We start from the raw sequence: 27,411 nt of genomic DNA on the forward strand, positions 1-27,411 counted from the left end.
TCTCGTGTTGCAGAACTTTTTTTTTTTATAAGTGATCTGATGAAAAATTCTCAAGTAAATGCAAAATGCATAAAAATGCTTGGTACTATATAACATACAGCTAAGTGAAAATGTCAAGAGTTAAGATTAATTGCAGGAAACTGGAAAGGGCTCATCTTTGGTGATGTGTGCAACAACCAGCCTTGGTCCTGATGGACTATCTCATCGAGAAGTTGAGGATTTTGGGCTTTGAATGTTGCCTATGTATTCTATTGCTTGTTTTTTTGGTTTATGTCTTCACTGCTCTTGCTGTTCTCCTGCCATGGAGAAGGGAAGGGGAAATGTGAGAGCCCAGAACAGGGGGGAGAGCAAAGGAGATGGAATTAAATACTGACCTGATATAGGCAACTTGAAGGAGCAGCAAACTCCAAGAGTAGTAGTAATGGGAAAGGGGAGATGATTTGGGGGAATATTGGGAAATAATGTATAAAAAAGGAACCGATAAAAATTAGAAATGAAACCTAGGAACACATAAATGCAACTACATTAATATGAACTGAGATGTTTTGGTAGGAAGAGGCCCCAATAAAATCTCAAAGCTAGTAAACATTTTAGCTAGTGAAATGCCAAACCCATGTGGAAAATTACAGAATCTGAGATAACTGTGTGTAAACCGAGAAGTGGCAAATGAGATTCAAGGCAGCAAGAATAAGGTAACTCATCTTGATGTGTATTTGAGCAAGTTAAACATTTTATTTTAGGTCATGTTTCTTGAATAATAGAATTCTAGATATAGCTTAACATTTATTACAATAGATCCAAGTTCAGATCCAGCCCTGTTTGCCTCTGTTCCTCATCTGTAAACTGGTGACACATTGGAGAAAGAAATGACGAATCGGTCCATTATCTTTGTCAAGAAAATCCCATGGAGGTCATCCTAGAGCCAGACACAACTGAACAATCTAAGCATTTACTAATGCTTAATATGCCACATGTATTATTTGATCCCCACAACTATTCTGGGAGGCTCCTATCTTCACTGTGACAAAGGCTTTTAGCTGATGGAGGTGATATAGTTTAGTGTGACCCCGATGTTGGAGGAATGTTTTGTAACTTCTTGATACATCTTTTTTAGTAAAGATACCTTTATAAAAGCTTTAAAAAAAATGGTTAGTCTCTCTTTCCCAATAGAATATAAGCGCCTTTTAGAGCAGCAATTTTTTCCATTTTTGTCTTTGTATCCCCAGTGCCTAGTACTTTGCTGAGCACATGGAAGATGTTTTAATATGTACTTTTTGATTGATTTGGTAATTTCTGGCTTCTGATCAACCTATACATTCTCAATTTTTTTTTCTTATAGCAATAGTGGGTAATTGATTCTTCAACCTAATGAAGTTATTCAATCTTTAAAGAAATAAAACTTCTAAAGGGAAGAGAATCATTCAATAAAAAGTCAAGAAAATTGGCAAAATAGTTTATAGCCATTCTTTATACTATATAATACAATAAATTCTGGTTGGATGTATTCTATAATTTTATCAGTCGTAAAGTTGGGGAAAAAAATAATAAAGAGACATTGAAAAAATTTAATAAAAAAGAGAGACATTGCCAGAACTGAGTAGCAATAAACATGAGGGAGTGTTGTCCTTAGTTCCATCCTAGATTTAAGAAGCAGAGTTGGGAGAAAAGTGGTTGCAATAATCATAGTACCTCCATTTCAGGGTGTGAACATCAAAAGATTGTTTCTCTATCCTCTCCTCTCTTTTTGTGAATGGTCCAAAGAGAAGCATTTAGGGTAAGCTAGTGTAAAAAGTTCTAATAAAGGGCATGTAGATCTGCCATCTCAGTGGACTGGAACTGAGCAAAGAAAAATTTGCACAGACACCAAGAATGGCCAATATAGGACAATAAATTCTCATTAGACAAAATAGGTTATTACCAAAAATAAAATAATTCTATAAATTATAATTTACATATACGTAACATACATATAACTTACAATAGGAAAAGCAATGCTTCCAAAGAAAGAAAGAAAATAAGATGGGAAAAATAACTGCATTAAATGTATCAGAGTTTGAAGTGGCGGAGACCTGAATTGTCATTTAATCCAACCACATTAAAGATGAGGCTCATAGAAGTTAAATGACTTGCCTACAAAGTCATAGTACTAGTAGGTGGTGGTGGTGAGATTTGAACCTAGTTCCAAATCTAGTGCTCCATTCTACTCTGCCATACTACCCCTCCTGAATTTTGATATCCAGAATCTAAAAAGTACCTGATTGGAAATGCTGAATCATCATCCATCTTTGCATATTGAATTTCAATGTGTCCTTTTAAATCCAATTTCATGAAGCACAATTATAGGATCTATAAATTGAGTGTCTCAGAGGCCACGTGTGAAAAAGAATCCAATCTGCTATAGAAGTGAACAGTGTTTACCCAGCCTTCCTCTGGAGATCCCTAATGGAAAGCAATTTGCTGTCTCCTAGGGCAGTCCATTCTACTTTTGGATAACTCATCAGGAAGATTTTCCTACATATAACCCACAGAGTTCCTAGCTCTGCCCTCTGGGATCAAGCAGAGAAAGTCTGAATACAGACATGATTATCCCCCCTATTAATATCTTCCTCCTTCCCCCCACCAAAAGTCTTTTCTTTTCCAGGAGGAACATCCTCAACTTCTCCAACCAAAGCTTTTATTGTATACATCAATGTTCTTTATCCTTCTATTTATCCTCCTTTGCATGATGAATAAAAGAGGACCAAAAGGAAAAAGGCCCTCCTCTATAAAGAACATGGTATTATTCTATGGGCAGGGAGATACATTTATACATATACATAAATGCAAAATATATACAAGGTAATTTTTCTTTTTTTTGGAAGCAATTTCAATTGTCACTTGCCTAGGGTCACATATCTAGTAAGTGTCTTGAGGCTGGATTTGAACTCAGGTCTTCCTGACTCCAGTGTTCATTTCACTACACCACCTGGATGTCCTCAAATATAGTGTAATTTCAAGAAATACTATTAATGTGATCAGGAAGGGCCTCGTGTAGGAGGCTAAACTAAGCTGTTCTTTGAAGGAAACTTGGGATTTTACTAGACTAGTATAGTAGACAGTAGGGAGCCATTGGAGATTTTTTGAGTAGGAGAGAGATACCAGAATTATGTCCTAGAAGTATCAATAATGCAGCCAGTAAGTTAGTGGTATCAAATTCAAATAAAAATGGGATCCCCAAAACCCCACGTAAGGATCCCTGTGGCTGCATTATTGACTTAGAAGACCACACACACAGTTTTTCCCATCAGTTACCCAGGAACTACATTTGCTCTGATTCTAGCTGCACTCTGGAACGTGGGAGGCCCCATGTGGGGGCCCCATGTAGATGACAGTTTGAAGAACAGAAAGGACTGAAGCTGAAAGACCAGTGGTGAGGTTTTTGCGCTGGTTCAGTTGAGAAGCAATTAAGGTCTGACCTGGAAGTTGGGCGAGTGGAGAGATGGGGACTAAGTTTGGTAACTGATTGGCTGTGGAGGGGAAGAGTCAGCTGCCCTGGCACCCAGTGCTACACATTTGTTAAGTATGCCATCTATGCCAATCATTTATATAGGCGGAAGTAGGTAGAAATTGACATGAAATAGCACAGGGCCAATCAGATCCCTGGAACACTTTCCTAGGGAGTTCGAAGCTGACACAAAACCAGTGATACTGACTCTGACCATTCAACCAGTTTTTAATTCATCTAATTATTACCATTCTCTGTATTTCTTTTTTTCCACAAGATTATCAAGAGAGACTTTGTCAACTGCTTTGCTAAGCAGACCAACTTTCTATAGCATGGTCTACTCATCTAGAAATCCTATCAAAAAGGAAGTTTTAATATGACATGTCTTACAAAGTTCCTGCTGACTCTGTGATCCCAACACTCTTATGGAGGTAAATATCTCCTATCCCTCTAATTATGTCTTCTGAAACCATTGTCAGAAGCACTAGTTGAGTTCACTGATGTTTGGTTTGGAGATTTTTTTTTTTAAATTAGGACATTTGGTCTTTTCCAGTTCTGCGTTGCCTTTTTCATTTGTTATCTTCAAAAAAAAAAAAAAAAAAGTTTATTTTTACTAAGGCAATTGAAATTAAGTGACTTGCCCGGGGGTCACACAGCTAGGAAGAATTAAGTGTCTAAGTCCTCCTGACTCAGGTCCTCCTGACTCAAGTCTGTCTTATAATCTGTCTCTCCAACTACTGCTCCCACCTCCGCTGAACAAAAAAGGGAAGCCCTCATTCCTAAGTATGAATCATCTACCAGGATGTAACTCCGGTACTGAAGTTTCTTCTACTTCTACTAGCACTTTTTCCTGCTCTTTACCTGCTTAGGTTGGTAAATATTCTACTTCCCTTACCCCAGTAGAATATAAACTCCCCGAGGAAAGGGATTGTTTTTATTTTGTCTTTGTAGTCCCAGAATCTTGTATGTAGTACCCACACTTAAGGTTTGTGAAATGATTACTTCTAGGGAATAAAGTCAAATTGTTCCCATAGATTGCTGAAAAATTATTCCAACTCTCTAATCTGAGAAATGTAAATTAAAAAAAAAACTTTTAGTGTTAAATTTTTCTTCATAAAATTGATTTAGAATAGTTTAGAAAGCAATAAAATTCAGTGTTAGTGGAGAAAACAGACACACAAATGGAAGGGATAATAATCTGGTACAACTTGGCAATGTACAATGTTACAAAATGTACAGATGTCATTACATAAGCTGATCCATTGGATGTTAGAAAAATAAAGATCTAACTTTATAAAAGCATTCATAGCAGCTTTGTTTGTAATAGCAAAAAAGTTTAAACTATTGGGTCCAAAGATTAAGAAATAACTAAAAGTGACATTTATATAGACAAACACCATTTGTACCATTTAAAATGACAAATATGAAAAGTATAAAGAAATATGGAAAACTTATATAAAATGATACAAAAGTTAGCAGAATTAGAACATAATCATTTTTTCAATTATGTAAAAAATCAAAAATTAGCAGTATTTCATATATGTTCAGACAAGGAAGTGATAGTTATTTATAGTATTTGGTTAAGTTTGCATTCTCTTATTTTCCTTCCTTTTTCTTTATTTTTGTCAAAAAGATAAAAGATTTTATGATTTAGGAGATTTATTCATAATATCTTAAACACATTAGGAGCTTAATAAATATTTGTTGAATAGTGTTTTGTACAAAAGAAGTGTTAAGTTTATATCATTAATAGTTTGTTCCAAATTTATAAACAAATATTTACAGGATAAATTCGCCCTCAATGTTTGTTTAAAGGATAAACTTATATGCGAAAATAAACACAAATTCTCCAAATTGATGTTGAAATTTTTATAAAGCTCAAAAGGAAAATATAGTTATATAATATAGTAAACCTAAGTTAACCAGCAAAAAGGCACATATGAATTTCAGGATACTATAAATTTCAGGAATACTGGTTTACATACTTTACAAAAGCTTAAGTCAACATTCTAAATGTAGATCAATTCAACTTTAGCTATTACTTACAAGTACTTGTCAGAGCACAAATCCTGGTACTCTTACTTAACTAAGACTCATATCTTTTTTCCCCCACCCTCATGCTATCTATGTGGAAATAGGACTCTGTGGTGGGACAAAACCAAATAATCAGCATTATTTTTTTTTACTGGGCAATAAAGACAACTCTTAAGAGCCACAACCTCAGTGTCCTTTAGATAACTAACCTTAAAACTAGTGTACATATATACCTGTGGGAAAATAAATGCTAACTGTCCCACACTGTCCATCTTTGATATTTAATCTAGCCCAAATTCAATGTCTTCATTGCCTTCCTTCATCCCATGCACAATGAAATCTTCAGTCTCTGTCAAAAGCTGTACATTATTTTCTGAAGTATTATTTCCTGTTGAAACAAATGCAAAATGTCAGTCTTATTCCTGAACAATATGACACAATATAGCTACTGATATCTGTTTCTTCTGTTAAAAGACAAGTTAATTGTAATCCTTTAAATGTGCTGGCACAGCACAACAGGTTTGAGTGGCCTGGAAGTAAATTTCTGGAATTAGGGACTGCCCCATGGGCAGGGCTCTTGTCATATCGAGATAGCTTCATAACGGGAGATGGCTCCCTCTCTGATTGCCTATGTGTGTGACCTCACAGACCCTTTTTAAACCCACCACAGCAATAGGTCACTCTCTTCATCCTAGGGTAGCCGAGCCAAGTGGATGGTTAGCCAAGAGGGGTAAGGAGCTTAATAGTGAACACATGGGTCTCCTACAGACCATGTGTCCACTCGGGAGTTAACAGGTCAAGGCAATATGTGAGCAAGTATTATAAAGACTAAGTTTTCAGATGGATGTTCTTGAGCACGTTATTGATTATTAAACTGCAGTTCAAGAAATCGTAACCAGAGATCTCTGAAGGCCTCAGAGGAGGCAGCTGGGTAGAGTTGACACTGCAAAGGTCAGTGACCAGAGATTTTCTGATGCCTTGGGAATTAGGAGAGACTGGCAATGTAAAATATGACATATGAAGTGACAGTTTAGGATTAAGTAATAAAGTGATATTTTACAGTTTATATAAAAATTGTCCATAATTCAATAATATACATGGCATCTTTACGCATATATTTGCTGTTTAACAAAAACTTATTTAATATAAATATGATCTTGAGTAATTTATGAATGGTCACATTTATTCTTTGGAAAATATCCCATGCTGACTACTTAATCCCTCTTACCACAACACGTTGATATAATCAAGCCTCTATACTTTAAATATATTAAAAGCTTAATATATTAAGGCTACAATCCAAACCATAAGTCCAATAATATTCAACAATTTGCCAGACTTAACAGATGTCACATTGATATGCTAACAGTTTTTAATGCCAATTTAAAAAATAGTGTGGAAGTCAAACAGGAATCATTTATCATCCCTCATCATTCAGCAAGGATTAATCATGAATTTTTGATGAAACCGTCCCATGTTACCTGACAGAGAAGCTGAAGCTGAAGGGTCCTTCCCGCTCACGCTGAGAAGACTTGGTTGGTTTTCTCCACTGCAGCCTGGAGACATCGGTGACATCTCTACTGGATTTGGACAGATCTCTTGTATCAATGGCTTTGACAGCTTCGGGTGGTTACTTTTGGTTTCCGAGTCCCTGTTTGATTCTGTTTCGAATATTTCTGTAAGTGGCGTGATGGTTTTCTTGGAGGTATCTTTGGATATTTTAAATATATTACAAAGTGAATCTTGGGATGTTTTGTCCTGAATTGTGCAGCCTTCCTCCAGTTCAGGATCACTGTCATCATTTGCTTCAGAAATTATTTCAATTTTTGGAAAAGAGGTTTTCTATTAAAAGGAAAAAAATATATACAATTTGAAAGTCTATGCATATCAGGCACTAAAAATGGATGACATAATTTGGCTGTTCTCCACAATCTGTGTTTTCTATGCTACTACTAGAGCTCCAGGAAGTGTGTATGTTTTATGGGTGAAATATGGACTGAAAGCACAGCCTGAGCTCCCTTCCATATGCTCCAGGGTACTCACCTGTCAAAAACTTGCTCTGGTTCCTCACAACAACTCACCACTCCTGTCCCCCCTTCATACCTCTGCACACTTCCAGGCTGGAATGCTCTCTCCTTATGTCTCTTAGAATTCAAAGATCAGTTCAAGCATCACCTACAGGAAATCTGCCATTTTAAATTACCACTGGATATTACAGTCATTCAGGATTAGTCAGAGGCAGGATAATGGGTCTTCTGGAGTCTTAACTTTCTTCCTTTTTTTAGTGAAGGCCTCCAAAGTCTCACCTCTTCAGTTTTAAATTTAAGTAAGTTCCTTGAGGACAAAGTTTCATTTTTGTTTCTATTATTTCCTGGTGTAGCTTAGTGCTTGACAAGTACTTAACAGATGAATGGTGATTGTTTCTTTCCTTTCACAAGTGCATACATGGGTGTAAAATGTTTCTGATGGTATAATGGACTGACGATTTTGACTAATCATTATATCCCATGTGTTTCATATCACTCTCTTTACTCTTTCCACACACATGATCTTATACACATATAAGGGACTGATGGCACGTCAATTTTCTCTCAGCTTTCAGTTAAGTGGCTAATTTGAAAATATAATACATATCAAGTACAAATAGATAATTTCTCATTTTACATTATCAATACATGGTTCACAGAGCAAATATTATGAAGAAAATGTTAAATCGTTTTTAAAGATTTCACTGTTTCTACATTTGTTTTATAAAGTTTTTACTTTGTAGACTTCAAGAATTAACATATGACTCAGAACTATGGTAATAAACCAAATTCCTATCACTGATGACACTTACGTTTTCATCTGAATTTTCAGACAAGATGTCATTAATTTCTATGTCTTCTAAATCAGGCAGATCCTAAAGAATTAAATTACAAAATATGTCACTGGGGATGGGAGAAATGTAGGACAAAAAGTCCCAAGAATTTGTTAAGAGAAACCCATTCCTGAGATACCCACTATGCAAAGTGAAGTGGAAAGGCGGGTGATTAATATATGGCTTCCCTACCTTCCCCTCTCTGTTATCTGGACATTTTAAACAAAACTGTGGAATAGTCACAGATCAGAGATGGAAAAGGCTATCTTAAAAATAGAGGAAAGGAAAGGAAGCTAGAAGATGTTACATCGCTAGCTCAAATTCATCTGATGTTAGAACTGAGAACAGAATTTGCTCTTCTGATTTTTTTTTTTAATACTCCACCAACCAGCACCCTCTGATGCAGTGACACAGTCCATGGACATTTACAAAAATGGTTGGCCATTAGGGAAAGACAGACTTGGGAGCTGGGCCTTATTTGAGATAGCCGAGTAATCATAAAACAAACATTAGTCATCATAGACAACCATTACATACATCAATGTAGAGCTTGTCCTTTGCCTCCAAGTCAATGGTTTCTAATTTCTTAGATCCATCCAGTTCTGCCTTCTCTGCAGTCGGAGCTTTTAATAGCGATTCTAAGGAACAGTAAATATTGCATATATCCTGGAATTAACTTTCTAAATCGTTTTCTAGTTAATAAACAGAGGAAAACAGTTCCAAGAGTAACATGGATAAAGGAAAATGGGCCCAAGATCTGGATGAAGTGACAAAGACAAGACATTGAAGTTAGAAAGGACTACCCACATCAGAAAAAGAAACCTGAAAAAAGCTATACAAAATAGTGCAGAGAGAAAGATTCAAGAGTAGAGAATAAGACATACATCTCTCTACTTTGTATATAATCACATAGTGGGAGCCATGAGCATGGATGAACAAAGAATCTGGAAGAAAAGCTGAAGTGAACTAAATTTGCCCTGCTGCTTTGTGCAATGAACTGAAAGGTAATAATCACTAAACATGTTCAGCTGATTGTGCTGATGATCAATGTCAACCTCTTAATAAAACCTAATAAAAAAGAAAAAAGAGAAGAGGAAGAAAGGAAAGAGCTCCTCCAGGAAAGAGGCTAATAATTTATGTCCTCTGACGAGTGTATACAGTGTAATTTGCAAGTCTGGTACTGAGGCATCAAGTCTTCCTTGTGAGACCCTGTGAAGCAAACAATCTAAAATGTGACCAAAGATTTAAATTTAAATTTTAAAAGTGACTACAGACTATATGCCTTAACCTTGGAACCTGATGGATTACACAAGGCTGGTACCAAGGGCAGAGGCGATGCTGTAGTGGCAGGAAGGCCATCCTCCACCTTGGCCGATTCTGCATCGGGCCGCAGCCTTGGGGTAGGGCCCGGGCAGGCCTGGGGCAGACCTTTGTGGCAGGCTAGTCTATGGGTCCTCCAAGATCAATACTGATAGAGGGGGTGAGGAACAAGAGGACAGAGAAGGAAGAGATGAGAGGAGCGCAGCCTGGGTGGGAGCTGTCCAGCACCGTCCAGACCTGCAGGGGGGCAGGGCATGCCCACCAGGACAACTCTGGGTGAGCCCCGGTTTTGGGCCCAGAGAGGGACAAGGCCGGCTGACTGTGTACCTGGAGACAGACTCCCGCCCTGGCCCTGAATGATAACTCCAACAAGTCTTCCCTTGACTCTCAGGCCTGATGCGTTTATTATTGACATCTCTGAGCAGATATTCCATTCTCTAAATTACTCACTGGGAGTAAGGCCTAGCTCTGGCTGGTGCTCGTGGCCGCCTCTGGGCTGGCGGTCGCCGTCCTGGGCCACTCGGGGCTCCGGATGCTTTGGCTCTTTGGCTTCTGGATCTGGGCCTGGGCCGTCTTCCTGGCCGTCACCTTCCCCTTTTGTTTCCCCGGGTGCCTGAGCTCTCACTTGGGGGTCTCCAGGGAAGGCCTCATCCAGGGCCTCAAAACTCTCTCGGACAAACTTCTCCATCTTCTGCTGCACGCCATCCATGGCAGGGGACTGCGGCCCTCCTGCTGCGCTGGGATCCTCACCCATGCTGCTGTCTGACAGGGCAACCTCTCCTACACCAAACGAGAAAGGGAAGAGGAGCAGCACTTCAGGCTTATGTCCAGGGACCGTCAAGGGTGCATGCCCTCTGAAAATAGGCACCTGCCCCCCCTCCTCTCCCTACACGCCGAGGGCTGCAAAGGGCAAAGTGGGCACTGGGTTGGACGCGAGCTGTGTGACCCTGGGCAGGTGGCTGCCTCCCACTGCCTCACGTGCCTCATCGGTACCAGGCAGGACACCATGGCAGCTCCCCTCCGAGGTTGCCATGGAGTTCAAAAGGGAGAATGTGTCTGCACAAATATTTTGCAATGATGGTGACCAGCACCACCCTATTTTGCCACCTCAGCCTCCACCTAGGCCCAAGCCCTGGGGAGGAGCAGCTGGGGTGTGTGCACAGAACTCTGAGACCCAATGGAGGCAGACCCCAAGAGGGGCCCTGCTCACCGGGGAGCTGACATCCTCATCCTCCAAGGAGAGAACAGCACCAAGTAATGTGGAGTAAGTGCCCAGTTTGTGATTCAGAGTTGTCCTTGGGCACTGACTCCCACTGCAGGGGAAGGGGTCGGGGCCCAGTGGGACGTGAAGTAGGGAGCCGTGAGTGCGGACGCTGCTGGTGGTGTGGGGCCTGCTTCTCCTGAGGCCAGCCACAAGCGGCTCGGATCCAGCCAAGACCAACACCAGCTGCAGCCCAAAAATCCAGCACCCCCATGCCGAGCCGGCCAGGACCCTCTGGCCAATGACCAGGCTCAGGACTGTCTGAGGATTTTCCTCCTAACCTTGTTACTGAGTAGAACCTTTGCTGACCCAGACTTCTACTCTCATGATGAAGCATCTGACAGAAGAGGGTGTAAATGAGGAAACCATAATAGGAATGATAAAATTAATTTTTAAAAAATTGATTAGAAATATTCAGTGAGGTAATAAGTATAAATTATGAATTTAAGACCTCAAATGAATACGATTTAATTATATGATGAGTCACTTTCTAGCTCAACAAGGATGATTTTAAAAATTAATTCTTTTTTGGAGTCTCAATCAAATTTTTCTCTGCATTGGACCAAGTACTGTCTGCCAATCTGAAAATGAGCTGAGCTGAAGCAATTACAGATGGCCTACCTTAAAACAGGGCATATTAGGTTAAGGTTACCAGCCAGAGAAAAGAGGATGATTCCATTGATCTAAGGAAGTCCCAGGGTATTCCTGAGCAGTTCCTCTGTTGATGTTCATCAGTGATTTATCCAACCAATTTATCCAGGGCAATGAATAATTCAGTGACATGTCCAGGATCACACAGCCACAAGATGTTCGTGCCTGTATCAGCTCAGGTCTTTCAGAGGGGGGGGTTGTCAGACCAAGCTGCCTCTCAAGTTAAATGTCCAGAGGGGTTAAAGCAAAGCTTCCTTATCCCAATGGACCCTATTGGTGACTTTTCACCTTCTCGACCCACAATACCTTTCTCCTCCATTTCTTTCCGTTTCTTTTTCTCCATTGCTCTTCGCCTAATTGTGGCCAACGCTTCAATGCTCTCTTCAATCTTCTTCCTTTCTTTGGTCTCCCATTTCCCCCTTTCTTCCTTTTCAGCTTCACTTCCTCCCTTAACCCAGGCTTCTGCACATGCTCTGTTTGGAAAAGAAAAGGACAGAATTCCTCAGAAAAACTTAGGGGTGGGGTATTTGTGAGATTTAAAAATCTGTAATTTGAAAGAAAATTAAGATCATGTGTTTGGGGGACCAAAAGGTTGTTTTCTCATAATGAACCTACCTATAAACACTCTGCATATAGGAAAGGCAATGGGTCAAGTCCTGATATATTGATGTGGGTTCTGGAGATTCTGCCAGGGAGTGCCAGCCCAGTAAAGTATGGTGTGTATCTTAATGCTCTAAACTAAAGGAGATCCATTTAGTGAATCTGTGGTTCAAGTGAATATGTATTTGAAAACATGGAATAAAACTCTCTTTCAAAATATTCTGTATTTTGGGGCAGCTAGGTGGCACAATTGTTAGAGCACCAGCCCTGAAGTCAGGAGGACCTCAGTTGAAATCTGGCCTGACACTTGACACTTCCTAGCTGTGTGACCCTGGGCAAGTCACTTAAACCCAATTGCCTCAGGGGAAAATGTTCTATATTTCAAACTCTCCAATTCTTTGTAACAGTTTTGTCCTCAAAAAAAAAAATCTAAATTATTGAAGCTTGATGTCTGACAGTTCAAAAAATTAAAATTTACCCAAAGGGTACTGCACTTGTGATGGGGTTTGATTCCTAGTTCTAATGACTTAACAATCCATATGACTACAAGAGAGCTAGGTAACCTCACTGAGCCTCTGTTTCCTCATCTGTAAGACAGGGATAAAGCAGTCAAGCTTTTCTTCATAGGGTTGTTTAGAAGATCAAATTATATGTTTGTGAAAAATGATGTGAACTGTCAAGTGAGAGGCAAATATGGCAACATAGGAAATGCATCAATTATTTTTACCTCTCCTTTGGAAAAACGGGCCTATCATCCAGGTAGGTTAAGACTTTCAGTCGAACAATAACAGTCCTTCTGTAGTGCAGAATTTTCTTAATCACCATATTTCCCATCAAATTCAGTACTCGCTATGAGCAAAGAAGCACAATAAAATTAAGTGCTGGAAATAAAATTGATATGGAAGATAGCTCTATAGTATATGCATTCAGAAGCTGTGAATTTATGAAATTTGCACAAAAAAGTAATGTCTTCTCAAATAATTTCGGAATTGCTTTTTTTTATTGCAATTCTTCTAGTAACTGAATGGCTCTTTTCTTTGTATAGTTGTGGGCAGAAATTTTATTCATGTGCCTGTAAGTTGGAGATAATAATAGTACACCTCTGTGGGTTATTTGATAATTGTCTTTTTAGCACAGTGCCTGGCACATAGTAGGTGCTTTGTAAATGCTTATTCCCTTTCCTTTCCCTACTCTGTATGACTTTGGATATGTTAATTCCTTTCTGAAGGTCTTAGTTTTCCTGTAAAATTCATACTAGAATCTAGGTGAAGGGTTATGATTAACATAGAGTCCACTGACCCCAGTTTTTTTGTGGGAGGGAAATCTGTGAACTTTAATGGAAATGAAATGATACCTTTATTTCAATGATTGTTTTTCTTTATAATTCTATGTATTTTATGAATTTAAAAACACGTTTCATAGGTTTTAGCAAATTGCCACAAGAGGGCCAGGACTCAAAAATGGTTAAAAGCCACCCTGAATGATCTCTGAGACAAATTTATTCATGGCACTGTCCATCTCTGATAATTTAATTATTTTTGCTACTTCAATTTATTTAACTAGACTCAATCTATGTCTGATTTACTCAGTGTTTCCCTTTCCAACCAGAACCAACTTTTAAAGTCAAAAGCATTGCTTGTCAGATATAGGGGTCCTTGTCTTAGGCAAGAAAATATGTCTATCTTCTGTGAATGTCCCTGGGGAAAAAGACCCTTTCCACACCTGCTGACCAGCCTATTAGCCCTACAGAATATCTTCCTGCATTCTTCGGATTTTCACCAATATCTCTTCTATTTATAGGAGTTCTAGGCAGGTCATCAGTTATGATATAAGAAAATCCCTGTGCCTGCAATTAATTACTTAGTCATAGAGAGCACCAGTTCCAGGAATTCTCTCCAAGGGTACATCCAGCCTCTCTTTAGAGAGCTCCAATGCCCTCTGAGGCAGAGACAATTTCCTCATCAGGATGTTTTCCTTTACCTGGAGCTGAAATCTGCCTCTCCAGTCTCCTATCTCTTTTGTCTCTCTTGGTTCTCTCTCTCCTTAAATATCTCCCCAGAGGGTGGTCTACAATGGCCTCACCATCCGGGTAGCCCTCCTTTGGATATAATCCATTTTGTTACAACTCCCAGTCATAAAGCATTTTCTTCACAACAAGCCTTGAAGGTGGGTCGTGTAAAAACATCATTCCCATTTTATAGATGAGCAAATTGAGACTCAGAGGAGTTAAATGATTTGCCCAAAGTCATACAACTAATGATGTGAGATTCAATTCCTCAATGTTCTTCCTCAAATGTGGTACTTGGAACTGAACATACAGAAAAACTGCAGAAGATTTAGACTCCATTTCTAGATTCTTAGCTACTTTAAAAAGAAAAATGATTTCATTCCTTGGGTTTCCATCTCAGCACCTCAAGAGAGCCCCTAAAATTTAGAAGGGACTTAATAAATCTTGATGACTGGCTAATACATACAATGAAGGAAAACTCATTTACTAGGTTTTGTTACCAAATCAGGCATGGCTTCCAAAACAGAGAGGATATCGGGATCACTCAGCTTGTTATTGGAAAGGTCCAGCACACAAATACTTATGCAGTCCTTCAGATGCTGAATGTCTTCCACCGTTTCTAAGTGATTGTTAGCAATCTGCAGTGTGTTTAGAACCGGAAGACAAGCTGAAAGATAATTACAGCCAGATTAAATAAACTCCAAAGATTATGGAAAATTTTTACAAACAGGGAAAACAATGGACATGCTGGTAAAAATACACTTAGCACATGATGCTTCTTACACAAGTTCTCGATGGTCTTGATAAAGTTGTTACTGAGATTGAGGGAATCCAGTTTTTTCAAGGCTTCAAGATTCTCAATTTTATGAATTAAATTTAATTGCAAGTAAAGGCAACGCAATTCTGTCTGTGCCTGTAGGTTCTCAATTTTCTGTATCCCATTACATTCTAGCCAAAGACACCGTAATCCTGTATATTCTTCCAGGTTCTCAATGCAGTCAAAACCTAGAACAAATGAACATGCAGTGGAGTCAGAGCCTGGACCTTTCTTGAAATCCTATATGTAACTTGCTTTACATATATTTCCTCTCCCACTCTTAGATTGTAAACAATCCTTGAGGGAGCTTAGCACTGTGCTGATCACATGGTAGGCATTTAATGTTTACTGACTGATCAGTACACTTCAGTTCTTTATCCTGTTGTGTTCCAGCTCCTTTTCCACCATCTTGATCTTTACCCTTAAGTATCCACTGCCCCCTGGCCTCTCTCTTTTACCTGCTTGTCAATCTTAGCTCCAGATGACCAGGATTCCCAGCTATTTGATGCTCTAGGCCTGTTCTCTTACTTTTTCAACTAGAGTTGAGGGATGCAATAGTGTCCAAGAAAATTTGGGGGTGGGAATGGAATTGTAAAAGAGAGGAAAAAATGAAGGGAAAAGAGGGAAAGGATTTATAAAGTTTTTACTATGTGCCAGGCACTTTGTAAATATATTTCCCCTTCTGATCTTCCCAACATTTTTATAAGTACAATTATTATACCCATTTTACAGTCAAGGAAACTGAGGCTTAGATGGCTTGCTCAAGGTCTCCCAAGGTCAAATCCATATTTGTGTGTTTCTCACTCACAACCCAGTGCTCTGTGGTACTGTGCCACCCAGCTCTCTTTAAGGCAAAGGTCAGTCTGGTTTTGCCTAAAGCTGTAATGACTGCGCTAGCACCTAGGACATCCCAGAATCAGCCGGAGTCAGGATAAGCAAAAGTCCTCAATCTTTATTCTCGGTCCCCAAACGCAGGATTGAACAGGATGGAAGCAGATTCTCTGTGACTGCCTTCTCCCTCGTCTACCACAAAGAGAGACTCTGGCTTGTCTTACTCTACCCCCCAGTCCCTCCTACAATCCTCTGTATACACCAATCATTGAGCCAGCACAGATAGTGGAAAGGTCCATTTTCCAAGCATATGCCCATAGAGTAAGTATTATCCAATCAGAAGTTAGCCTCAAGCGCTCAGTAGTCCCGACCTCAGTGCATTCCAATACTTTCAGCCCTCTACATCAAGCTGGTCATAATAGAATGGCAAAAAATAGACATGACCACTGTGGTTCTAAGTCTATGGTTTTTGGAGCAGTCTCCAACTGCCAGAGTAAGGCTGCTGGGGTAGGGGTCTAGCTTGGGCGGCTTTTGCTCCCCTGGCTCCAGCCTCTCTGCCTGGAAGCTGGGGGCTGCTGAGGCTGGTAAGGAGAAAAGTACAGGGGACGCATGCAGGAGAGGGTCTTCAACTGGAAACTGAACTACATTCAACAAAGTGTCAGCTGAGGATTTACTACGTAGTCAGCATTGTGCTGAACAACACCATGGTGGCTCCACAAGCACAGGGTGACATTGGCTTCTAGGAAGACCTTACTTCCTGTCTTTTAAGGACAGAGGTGGATTAAATTAGTAATTTAATTTAATTAAATGATTACAGAATTAAACGATTATCAAAAATTAAATTAAATAATTGCATTAAATAATTACTGAAAATCATCAAAAACCATTTTTAGTGTTTCACTGTATAGATTTAGGAGCCAGAATATATGGTCCAGATAGTAATATAATGAAAAAAATTAGAGTGGAAAAAGCCAGAAAATGAAGAAGTCCTTAATAGACTTATTAAAGAGGGCTTCCTGAAGGAGACAGATGTCCCATGTGACTTGAACAATCAATGGGAGAAGGTTCTGATAGATTCCTGAGCTGTAGCTCATGTACATGTAAAATGTACATCGTTTTAGGAAGCTGTGTTAGTCTGGCTCTCTATGTGGGATGGACTCTGGAAGGGAGAGAAAAGGTCGAAAGAGAAATTCAGCAAATTTTCACAATAATCTTTCCTCAAGTTACTGAGTCTCTTAGAATTTGGGGTACCCTGGGCTTCCAGCTTCCAGAGAGAAGATGGCTGAAGTGTTAAACTGCATATCTCTGAGGCTCATGAGAACATGGCACGTCCCTGTCCCTAGATTATAATACCAGGGATTTGGGGAACTCTTCCTTGAATGAGACTGATACAGCTAAACTGAACTATCTCACTCCTAAAGGGAGAAAGCTCCTTTACCTTATATCATCTGTAAGGACGTGTGTGTGTGTGTGTGTGTGTGTGTGTGTGTGTGTGAGAGAAAGAGAGAGAGTGTGTGTGTCTGTGTCTGTATGTGTATGTGTGTGCGTGTGTGAGTATGTGTGTGTGTGTGCACACATTCTCCTTTGTGTATCGTCTCTGATTTCTATTAAATAAACCACTTTCTTTGCTAATTTCTATCTGTTTTCCTTGTGGAATTTGTATGTAGTGTAAAGGGGGTCAAAGCTGTGGATATGAATGAAGCTCACAGGCCTGTTTCCCGTTTCTCTCTCTCTTGATGAAACAGCCATCAAACTACAATGAATCAGATGATTGGCAATAGTCAAGAAAGCAGAGAGGTACTGTTCCAGACCGGGATTCTGCCTCTTGGGAGAGCAGAGTGGGCAAACTTCTGGCCCCAATCCTTAAGTGCTTCATTAAAAAAAAATCAGGGCTATTGTGAAAATGGAATGAGAGATCTGTAAAATGCCTCCTCCATATTAGGTACTTCATGTTTATTTTCTTCCTTCTACAAACCACTTTACAGATATTATCTCACGGACAATAATCCTGTGAAGGGGCAGAGCAGACAGTAAGAGGTTCCGTTTTTAGAGAAGCTGAGGTCCAGTGAGTATTCCATATATGAGGTCACCCAGCCAGCAAGGGACAAGCTAAGACTAGGACTCCAGGCCCGCCCCTCTCCCTAGTCCACTCCCAACTACCTTCTAGGCCCACAGGTGAACTTGTGACATCCCTCTGAAAAGAAAAGCCTTACCTTTGAAGTGTAAATAAAGCGTGTCATTCAATGCTGGAGTTATATATAATTTTTGGTCTTTGCAAAGTTTTCTAAGGAAACTTTTTGTCATTCTGAAATCATAACAAAGTAAATTAAGCTATTTTTAAAAGTCAGTTATAAAATTTATGTTAAACAATTTACAACTATCCAAAAAAGTTAAATTAAATTGTTCCTAACTCTTTTGACTCAGAAATCTTACTATTGGGGACTACATCTTAAGTATACTTTATTGACAGGAAGACTCATATATACATAAACATTCATCGCTGTGTTATTTATGACAATAAAGAGCTAGAAACAAAAAACATGGCCAAACCAAAAATAAACAAATATATGTTGAAATGAAATATGACTATACCCTAAGGGATGACAAAATAAGGAAGGACTTTGAGGAATCTGAGAAAATTTAAATGAAGATTACTAGAGGGTGAAGAAAGCAGAGCCAAAAGAATGGTCTGTTCTATGACTACAACAGTGTGAACAAGATCAATATGGAATGGTAATAGAACTCTATTCAGTTCCAATAGTCATGTACTGTACAAATTAAAGGATACATCTACTCCTTTCCTTGCTTTTTTTTTTTAAAGGTTTGGGGTTTGGGGGGCATTGTTGGGAAGTGATTGCTGCAGCAAAAGAAAATGCGACAAATTTTTAAAAAGAAAAAGGAATTCAAAATGAACAAAAGAAAGAAAAAGTCAGTGATGACACATAGACTTCAATTATTTATATGAAAGTTAGGATGCTTAATGCATAAAAAAATTGTAAAATAACTGTTTACTCTTTGCTTTTGAATGTATCCAGCAAAGATATCAAACACTTCACCAGTAACACTTTGACCAGTAACTCCTGAGTACCCCCTGAACCAGATTAAAATTAATTGGGGTATATTTAACAAAAGAAATGAAAGAAATAATAGCATATAATGTTATGTGGAACCCCAGAGATTTGAATTTGTTACCACTGCTATCTAGGATCAGTACTTGAAAAACATTTTTATTTAACACTTTTTACATAGTATTTATGATAGTTTTTAGGATAGTTCTGTCCTATGTAAGGAAATATGAACTTCTTCCACACTACATTCTTTTGTCCTAGTCTTCCACAAAAAATACCAAGAGTCATTACCTATGACAATTATCCTTTTCATTAGCTTTTTGGTTTGGGGAATGTGTTTTTGAGTTTTGATCACCACTTTGTTTCTGCTCACTTTGGTACCACTTTTCTGAAGAAGGGTCTGTCAATTTCTCCTTAGGTTTGATCTCTGAAAGAGAGAGATTTTTTTTTTTGTAAGATAAGTAAAAGTTGCATGCAATAATTTCCCCCAAAAAAGACTCCAATCATTAGCTAAAGTTAATGTTAGCATTTTAAAGTCTATTTGCAGTTAATATCAGCATTCTAACAGAAAAACAAGGAAATGTAAATATTTTCAAAGTCCAATTAATAGCATGTAAATATTGGCAAATGTTTGTGGGCTCCTCAGAAGAAAATACACACATAAACACTTTTAAGTTTTCATCATTGTTTAGGTTATCAACAAAACAAATCAAGCCTTGGGAAAAAATTAAAAATATTTTAAAAACCACAACAAATCAAATGTTGGTTTGGAGCTTTCCTGAGGTGTAAAATGTTCATACTCAACATTTAACATCAGCTCTCAGGAACTCTTATACACACCACAGAATCTGAGATTCATAATGGTGTACAGCCAAATTCACCCAGGGCTTTTGAAAGCTACTTTAGCACAACATAAACTCTAGTGGATCCCACAACCAAGCTGGGAAGACTGCTAGCAGGGAATTGGTGATGACCTTTTTATTCTATATTCCAAGAACAAAGCCAGCTATTTTTGGAGAGATTGGCCTCTGGGTGAATGTATTGACCACAAATATGCATAAAGATGGTCTGCTGAGCAGCAGCATGGTGATATAAGGAGGGCTGGGATCAGAATTGGACTAGATTAAAATCCCAGCTCTGACTCTTGCCACCTAGATGACCTTGGGCTGGCCACTTAAATGTCTCTCCTGTTAATACCTCTCAGGTCCAGCAAGCCATCTAACATTCTACAATGCCATTCAGATGGAGGAAGTTTTTGAGCTGCTTCTTAGAAGGGAAGGTTCCCAGAACAAACCATTGGTAAAACTCTGAACCCCTAAAGCAACAGCCTGGCCACTTGATTGTCATAAAGTAATAAACATTTATTGTGTTGAGCACCGGAGGATCTAAAAATAGGCAAAAACAGTAGTTCCTTGCTCTCAATGAGTGCACAGTCTAAGGTGAGAGAGAAAATATGCAAACAACTATGTACAACACTTTTCTTTCTTTTCAACACATTTATACATACATATATATATATATATGTATGTGTGTGTATGAATGTGTATAAAAGAAAGTGTATATATATATATATGTATGTGTGTGTATGAATGTGTATAAAAGAAAGTGTATATATATATATATATATATATATATATATGTATGTGTGTGTATGAATGTGTATAAAAGAAAGTGTATATATATATATATATATATGTATGTATGTTCAGAGAGAGAGAGAGACAGAGAGAGAGAGAGAGGACTTGAAGGAAGCCAGGAACCAGGATGAGGGGGGACAATGCTCAGGGATGGGGCCCCTGCTAGGAGCTGGACTGGTTTGTATGATGGTCAGGAGGCCAGTATCACCATACCACACTGGGTGGGTAAGATGACATAGTTATCAGGAAATAGTAGAGCAAGCTCTACTGCAAAGCTCTATAAACAGACCCAGAAAAAATGTACTAGATCAAATCCTGATGGAGAAATAAAAAAAAAGTCACAGAGTCACTTTCCCAGATCACGTCTGCACTGGAAAACAGAAAGAAGTCTCTGGACACTGTGCCCAGGCAATACCAGTATAAGGAAAGATTATGCACTAGGGCAAGAGGGGGTTCCAGATCCTCATAGGGCAATGAACTAATGTAAACAGCTTTGTTGCCCATAGATCCACAGGTTTGAGAAGGGGAAAGTGAGCTTTCTATTCCCTGCTCCTCCAACTCTCCACAATGTCCCTAATTCTCCAAGTAGGCAACAGGTTCAAAAACCAGCAGCAGTGATGTGGCTCAGATTCCAGGAGAAAAGTAGGGCCTCATTTCTCTTTCTAGCTCAAATTGAAACCTGAAGACAAATAATTAAGGCAAGAATCCCAGACCAAAGGAGAGCCTACAGTTTGGTCAATCTGAACCTGCAGAGGGTGATGTGGTTCTTTTCAACAATAAAGGTGATTCAGGCCAGTTCCAATGGACTTGTTTTGGAAAGAGCCATCTACGGGGTGGGAAGTAACCAACTTCCATTTCAAAGAGAAGTTTTTCCCTTTGGGGGAGGGGGGGGGGGGGGGGGGGACTGAGGATGGATCACAACATGGTATTTTCACTTTTTTGTTGTTTGCTTGCTTTTTGTTTTCTTTCTTATTCTTTTTACTTTTTAATCATTTTCTTGTGCAGCATGATATTTGTGGAAATATATATCAAAGAAGTGCACATTTTTAACATATATTGGATTACTAGTCATCTAGGGGAGGGGGAAAGGAGAAGAGAGGGAGGAAAAAATTTGAAATACAAAGTTTTGCAAGGATGAATGTTGAAAACTATGCATATGTTTTGAAAATAAAAGGGTTTAAAAAAAAAAGAAAAAAGAGAAAGTAGGGGAAGGAGGAGCCATAGGAAGTTTGAGGAGGTTTGAAAAAGTTTAGATAAGTCACTGTAGAGAGTGGGATGGTATGTAAGATTGCCTAATAGCAGTAGGGCCCAGTTGAAGTTTTGTAACATAAATTTGTAGTGGACCCAATTAAGAGTTATGTGATTTTTCTCTACCTTTGTTCAATAACATAGATATAAGACTAACGCTATTGGAATTGAATTGGTTCACCAAATAGGTGAACCTATTTTGTCAAGATAGGGAAAAAGGAGAGGGCAGCTAGTTTGAGTGGCATTAGAGTGAGTTGGGATCTCCAAGGGATTGGAGATCGTGGTGTGGACAAAAAATAGGGTTTGATAAAAGAAATCAGAGGGACATATGGGAAGAATGATTATAGTCACATGAGGGATCTGAGAATTCTCGGACATGGAGGTGATTTGTTTGAAAGTGACAAGCCCTATGTCTTAAAGAAGGGAAAGGGACCTGTATGTGCAAGAATGTTTGTGGCTGGTCTCTTTGTAGTGGCCAGAAACTGGAAACTGAATGGATGCCCATCAGTTGGGGAATGGCTGAATAAATTGTGGCATATGAATGTTGTGGAATATTCTTGTTCGGTAAAAAACGACCAGTAGGATGATTTCAGAAAGGCCTGGAGAGATTTACATTAACTGATGCTGAGTGAAATGCAGGACCAGGAGATCATTACATACATTCAACAACAATACTATATGATGATCAATTCTGATGGACGTGACCATCTCCAGCAATGAGATGAACCAAATCAGTTCCAATGGAGCAGCAATGAACTGAACCAGTTACACCCAGCGAAAGGACTCTGGGAGATGACTAAGAACCATTATATAGAATTCCCAATCCTTCTATTTTTGTCCACCTGAATTTTTTATTTCCTTCACAGGCTAATAGCACATTATTTCAAAGTCTGATTCTTTTTGTACAGCAAAATAACTGTTTAGACACATATACTTATATTGTATTTAATTTATACTTTAACATATTTAACATGTATTGGTCATCCTGCCATCTGGGGGAGGGGATGGGGGGAAGGAGGGGAAAAATTGGAACAAAAGGTTTGGCAATTGTCAATGCTGTAAAATTACCCATGCATACAACTTGTGAATAAAACGGTATAATAAAAAAAAAAAAAAAGAAAAGTAATAAGCCCGAGGTACGACCATATGTGTGAGGCTGAGGCAGAGCAGGATGAGGAGTGCTGAGGGTGTGTGAAGGGGAGCCAGGATGGATGCTGACGTTCCCTAGTATGAGGAAGGAGTTGGAAGGAGAGAAAATTATGAGAGAATATAAGACACTGAACTCACTGAGGAAGGAAGGGGAGTGGTGGATTCTGACTGGGTGGAAGATGTGGATTGGACAGACTGCCAAAGAGAGGTTATGGGTAATGAGCTCTCTCTGCCCCCCCCCCCCCGGGGTGACTGTATCAGGGAGAGAAGGAGCCCCTGCAAGATGCTGAGATATAGAAATGACAGGTGTGGATTCAGAGGGATCTGAGGCTGGGAACCTGGCTGACTAGAGTAAGGTGCTATTCTCCCTGACAATAGGGCCTTGGAAATGAAGAGCTTCCAAGTGGAGAGCCGTGAGTAACTCAGCGTGACTTGGAGAACTATGAGCTGTGTGAGGGGTGCATGGAGGGAGAGCATGTGACAGTGATGAGAAGAGTGGCAAAGAGCCACTGGAGGACTCAGGGCAAGCGCTTCCCGGAGAGGGAGAACTGTGAGTCAACATTGGTGGGACAGGGCCAAGGAGCATCCTGAGGAGGAGCTGCCTCAGAGTCTGTCCATCCTTAATCTCATCACTTTTCAAGGAGCTTTTTTAAGAGAAATGGGCCAGATTCTCAAGTATCCAGAGAGACCACGAACAGACAGGGTGAAGGGGAGGAAGGAGAAATGGAACTGGACCAGAGAGATCAGAGCCTGAACTGCTTCCATTTGTCAGAAATCACGATCTAACACTCATACATTTCAGATTGCCATTAAGGCTAAAATCAGGACATCTGCATTATGTACACCAAAACAAGGCCTTCTAGGATCCCCATTCTTTTTCTAATCTTCAATCACTCCTCTCTGCTGGCTCCTTCTTTGCTGCCTACAATCATCCTTAAAAAAAAAAAATCCTCACTTAAAAAATCATCCCTGAAAGCTCTCATTCTATGCCTATTCACCCTCCATTTCCAAGGCTAAAATCCTTGAGAAGTTAATCTTTTTTTTTATTATCAAGATGCCTCCACTTTCTTTCCCCTCACTCCTAGATCCCCTTTGATTTGACTTCCAACCACCCCAAGAACCGAAATTGCTCTTTCTGCAGTTACCAGGGCCTTTAATCACCAAACCAAATGCCTTTTCTCTCAGTCCCCATCCTTCTTGACCGCTCTGCAGCCTGTGATGCTGTTGATCATACTCCTCCTCCTTCATACCCTGCTCTCTCCTGGTTCTCCTGCTGTCTGATCGAGCTTTCTCGGTTTCCTTTGCTGCATCTACATTTGGCTTGTGCCTCCAGAGATCTGTCTCAGGTCCCCCCTTTTCCTTCTATACTATTTTACTTAGTGATCTCACCTCCCATGGATTCAATTATCTTTATGTAGATGATTCCCAGAGATCTATACCTCCAGCCCTAATGTCCCTCCTAAGCCTCAGTTCTAATCACTTGCCTCTTGGACATCTCAAACTGAATTGTCTCACACACATCTCAATGTCACTACATCCAAAGCACAGCTCATTATTTCTTTTCTTTCTGCTTCTAAATCTCCACTTCCTTATTACAGTTAAGGGCACGACCATTTTCCTGTTCATCCAGGCTTGCAGTCTAGTCTCATTCTGCTCTCATTCTTACTTGCTCCACATGTCACATTCATGAAGTTTTTTCATATTCACTATGCATCCTGTTCTGTTCCCTTAAATAGCTGCCACACTGGGGGGCTGGCCATCACTTCATACCTGGACTATTCAATAGTTTTTTGGTAATAAGACCTCCCCTGTCCCACCTTTCCTCATTCTAATCCTTAGTCCACTCAGCTTTCAAAGTGATTTTCTTAATCTTTTTCAACCACATTACTCTTCTCTCCTTCTTTTCTCCTCAATATAAATCCCTCTCTACTAAATCAACTCCAGTGGCCTCCTCTTACCTCCTAGATCAAATATAAAATCCTCTGGCATTTAAAACTCTTCATAAATAGAAGTGAGTGCAAGGGATATAATGTAAAAAATTACCCAGGCATATGTTCGGTCAATAAAAAGTTATAATTAAAAAAATTCATAAACTGACCCACAACAAGACCTTTCCACAGTCCCTTCCTTGGATGCCATGATCCAGCTATTAAGGCATCTTTTCTGTTCCACCCACATGATGCTCTTGACTCTAGGTGGAGTTACAGAACAGACGTTAAGGAAGGCTTTTCTGATTCCCCACCCAGTTTAATTACTAGTGCTTTCCTTTAACACTGCCTTCTCCTTTGCACTGCATAGATCTTGTATGTACATAGCAGTTTGCATTCGGCCAAATCCCTTCCCTTTATTAGAATGTGAACTTCTTGAGGGAAGAGACTTTTTTCATTTCTGTTTATTTCCAGGACTTAAACTCAGTGCCTGGAATATAGTAAATGTTATATTTGTTAATTTCTGATTATAAAAATACAAGTGAAGAGAACTGGCAAATATGCTTACCTCCCCCAAACTCCACTTGACAAAAGGATTTCTAGGTAAAATATAATTCTCCCTCAATTGAGGGCATTTCTTTATCTTAAGGTGCCAAAGCACATCATTTTAATGTCCAAATGGTTTATAGTGTTAAGTTTTTAGATAAATTCATCCATAATATGATGCCTTATCAACTCTCAACTGTGACTAGAAATAGAAACAAAGAACAGTCTGGGTAAGGCTATTCAATTATATTAGTCATTTTACATAACTCCCTCCTCCTTGTAGTCTTGTCCAGCAACACTGGCCTTTTCAGCTATTCCTAAACACCAGTACTCTGATTTCTCCCTGTGGGCCTGGTTCATCCCCCTCTTGGAAGGCACTTCTTTGACTTTAGTGAATTCCTCACTTCCCTTAAAGACACAAGTAAAGCACAGCCTTCTATAGAAACCTTTCCTGATCCTCCCGCTGACTACCCTGTATGTTTATTTTGTATTCATCCTGCATATGTCCATTAGGTAAGTCCGTCTATGTGTACATATTCTCTCTTCTACAGAACAGAAGCTTCTGGGGGGCAAGAGTTTCCTTTTTTGTCTTTGTTATTACTGGTGACTGGCACAATGATTGGGATATAAAAGGTGCTTAATAAATGCTTGTTGATTTAAGTCTGAAGAAAGACTTAAGAACAGAATTCAACAACAACATAAAACTTAGTTAATAGCAGGCAAACTTTTCCTTCCATCTTCCCTCCCTTCATCTTGTAGACCTCAAGGTGCTATGCAAATATAACAAAGAAAACTAAAACACTTACTACATACATAATACTGGTTACTGGACAAGCTAGAAAGTATATAGAAGGGACAGTCTCAGCCCTTGTGGAATCTGCAGTTTAATGAGATCTAAATTTCAGTACAGGTAATTATTAGCACATGCTATTACATGCTAAGTACGTTAGAGACAAAACAAGCAAATTCTACGTGAGAGCCATAGGAATGGGTCCTGATTGATTGGGAAGCTCAGGGAAGCTTTTATTAGCAAATTATAAGCACTTTGAGAGCAGAGTTCATGTTCATCTTTCTGTCTCCCACCCTGTGCAGAATGCCGAGCACATGGTGGTAGGGCAGAATATATAGGAAAGGATGATGGAAACTTTCACTTTCAGAAACATTAATGAAATCTCTTCTCTACAAGCACTGGAGCCAGGGATACAAAGAAAAATCCCTGCTCTTAAGGAGCTCAGAAGCTGGTGCTCCCAGTTTCACTCTGGCTTGGGCTTTTTCTTACAACCACTAGCCGAGGGAGATGTGTAAGTGTTGTTCTTCTGCCTCTAACTTGCCTTGTCTCACAAAGAGTGACTGTATCTGAGCTGAGGGGATGTCAGTGGCTTCCCACTCCAGCTCAGACATGAAAGCAAAGCTCCCTACCAAGCTCTGGTCCAGCCTTTGTTTCTAGACCTCTGAGACCCACCACAGGATCGCTTTTGTGAGGCTCTAACTTCTTTTAGGGCCCCAAAGGAATGAGCCATGCACTCAAAACCATCAAACCATCTGAGGAAGGAAGCCCCCTCTCTGAAGATCACCCAGTGAGGAGGGGGAACACTCCATCAGGGGCTAGTTATCCTTGTTGGGAAGCTGCTGCTGACATCAAACCTAAACGTGCCCCGCCATAACTTCCATGACCACCCCGATTCTGACTTCTGGGGCCAAGCTGAACAAAGCCACTCCTCCTTCACGACACCCTTCAGATAACTGAACATGGATATTCTCTTAAAGAGCAGCAAAAAGACTAATGGATTTACAAGCCAAGGACCCTGTTCTGAATCAAAATGCTTCTTGTTATCATTTACACTATAGTGTAAGGTCAAACTAAAGTTGATTTAGAAAATCACAAAATTACCATTACATACATTGTATTTTTATTTTGTTAAATATTTCTGGGAGGATTCTGAAAGACGGCAGAACAGGTCAGAAAACT

The 27,411-nt window shown here is 39.5% G+C and overlaps 1 protein-coding gene across 1 annotated transcript in view; it reads right to left on the bottom strand.

Moving 5' to 3' along the window:
- Positions 1–5,338: 5,338 nt before the first annotated feature.
- Positions 5,339–27,411, bottom strand: part of DNAAF1 (dynein axonemal assembly factor 1) — a 37,256-nt gene continuing 15,183 nt past the window's right edge. Inside the window, exons 3-13 of the mRNA XM_031950211.1 lie at positions 19,226–19,361; positions 18,080–18,171; positions 15,002–15,223; positions 14,719–14,885; positions 12,938–13,059; positions 11,917–12,083; positions 10,149–10,478; positions 8,916–9,016; positions 8,358–8,420; positions 7,000–7,360; positions 5,339–5,906 (exon numbers count right to left, since the gene is read on the bottom strand). Of these exons, the coding sequence (XP_031806071.1) occupies positions 5,800–5,906; positions 7,000–7,360; positions 8,358–8,420; positions 8,916–9,016; positions 10,149–10,478; positions 11,917–12,083; positions 12,938–13,059; positions 14,719–14,885; positions 15,002–15,223; positions 18,080–18,171; positions 19,226–19,361 (1,868 nt within the window). The 3' untranslated portion in view covers positions 5,339–5,799. The remainder of the gene's footprint in view (positions 5,907–6,999; positions 7,361–8,357; positions 8,421–8,915; positions 9,017–10,148; positions 10,479–11,916; positions 12,084–12,937; positions 13,060–14,718; positions 14,886–15,001; positions 15,224–18,079; positions 18,172–19,225; positions 19,362–27,411) is intronic.

Source organism: Sarcophilus harrisii, chromosome 2, assembly GCF_902635505.1.
Source record: "Sarcophilus harrisii chromosome 2, mSarHar1.11, whole genome shotgun sequence".
NCBI classification, from domain to species: Eukaryota; Metazoa; Chordata; class Mammalia; order Dasyuromorphia; family Dasyuridae; genus Sarcophilus; species Sarcophilus harrisii.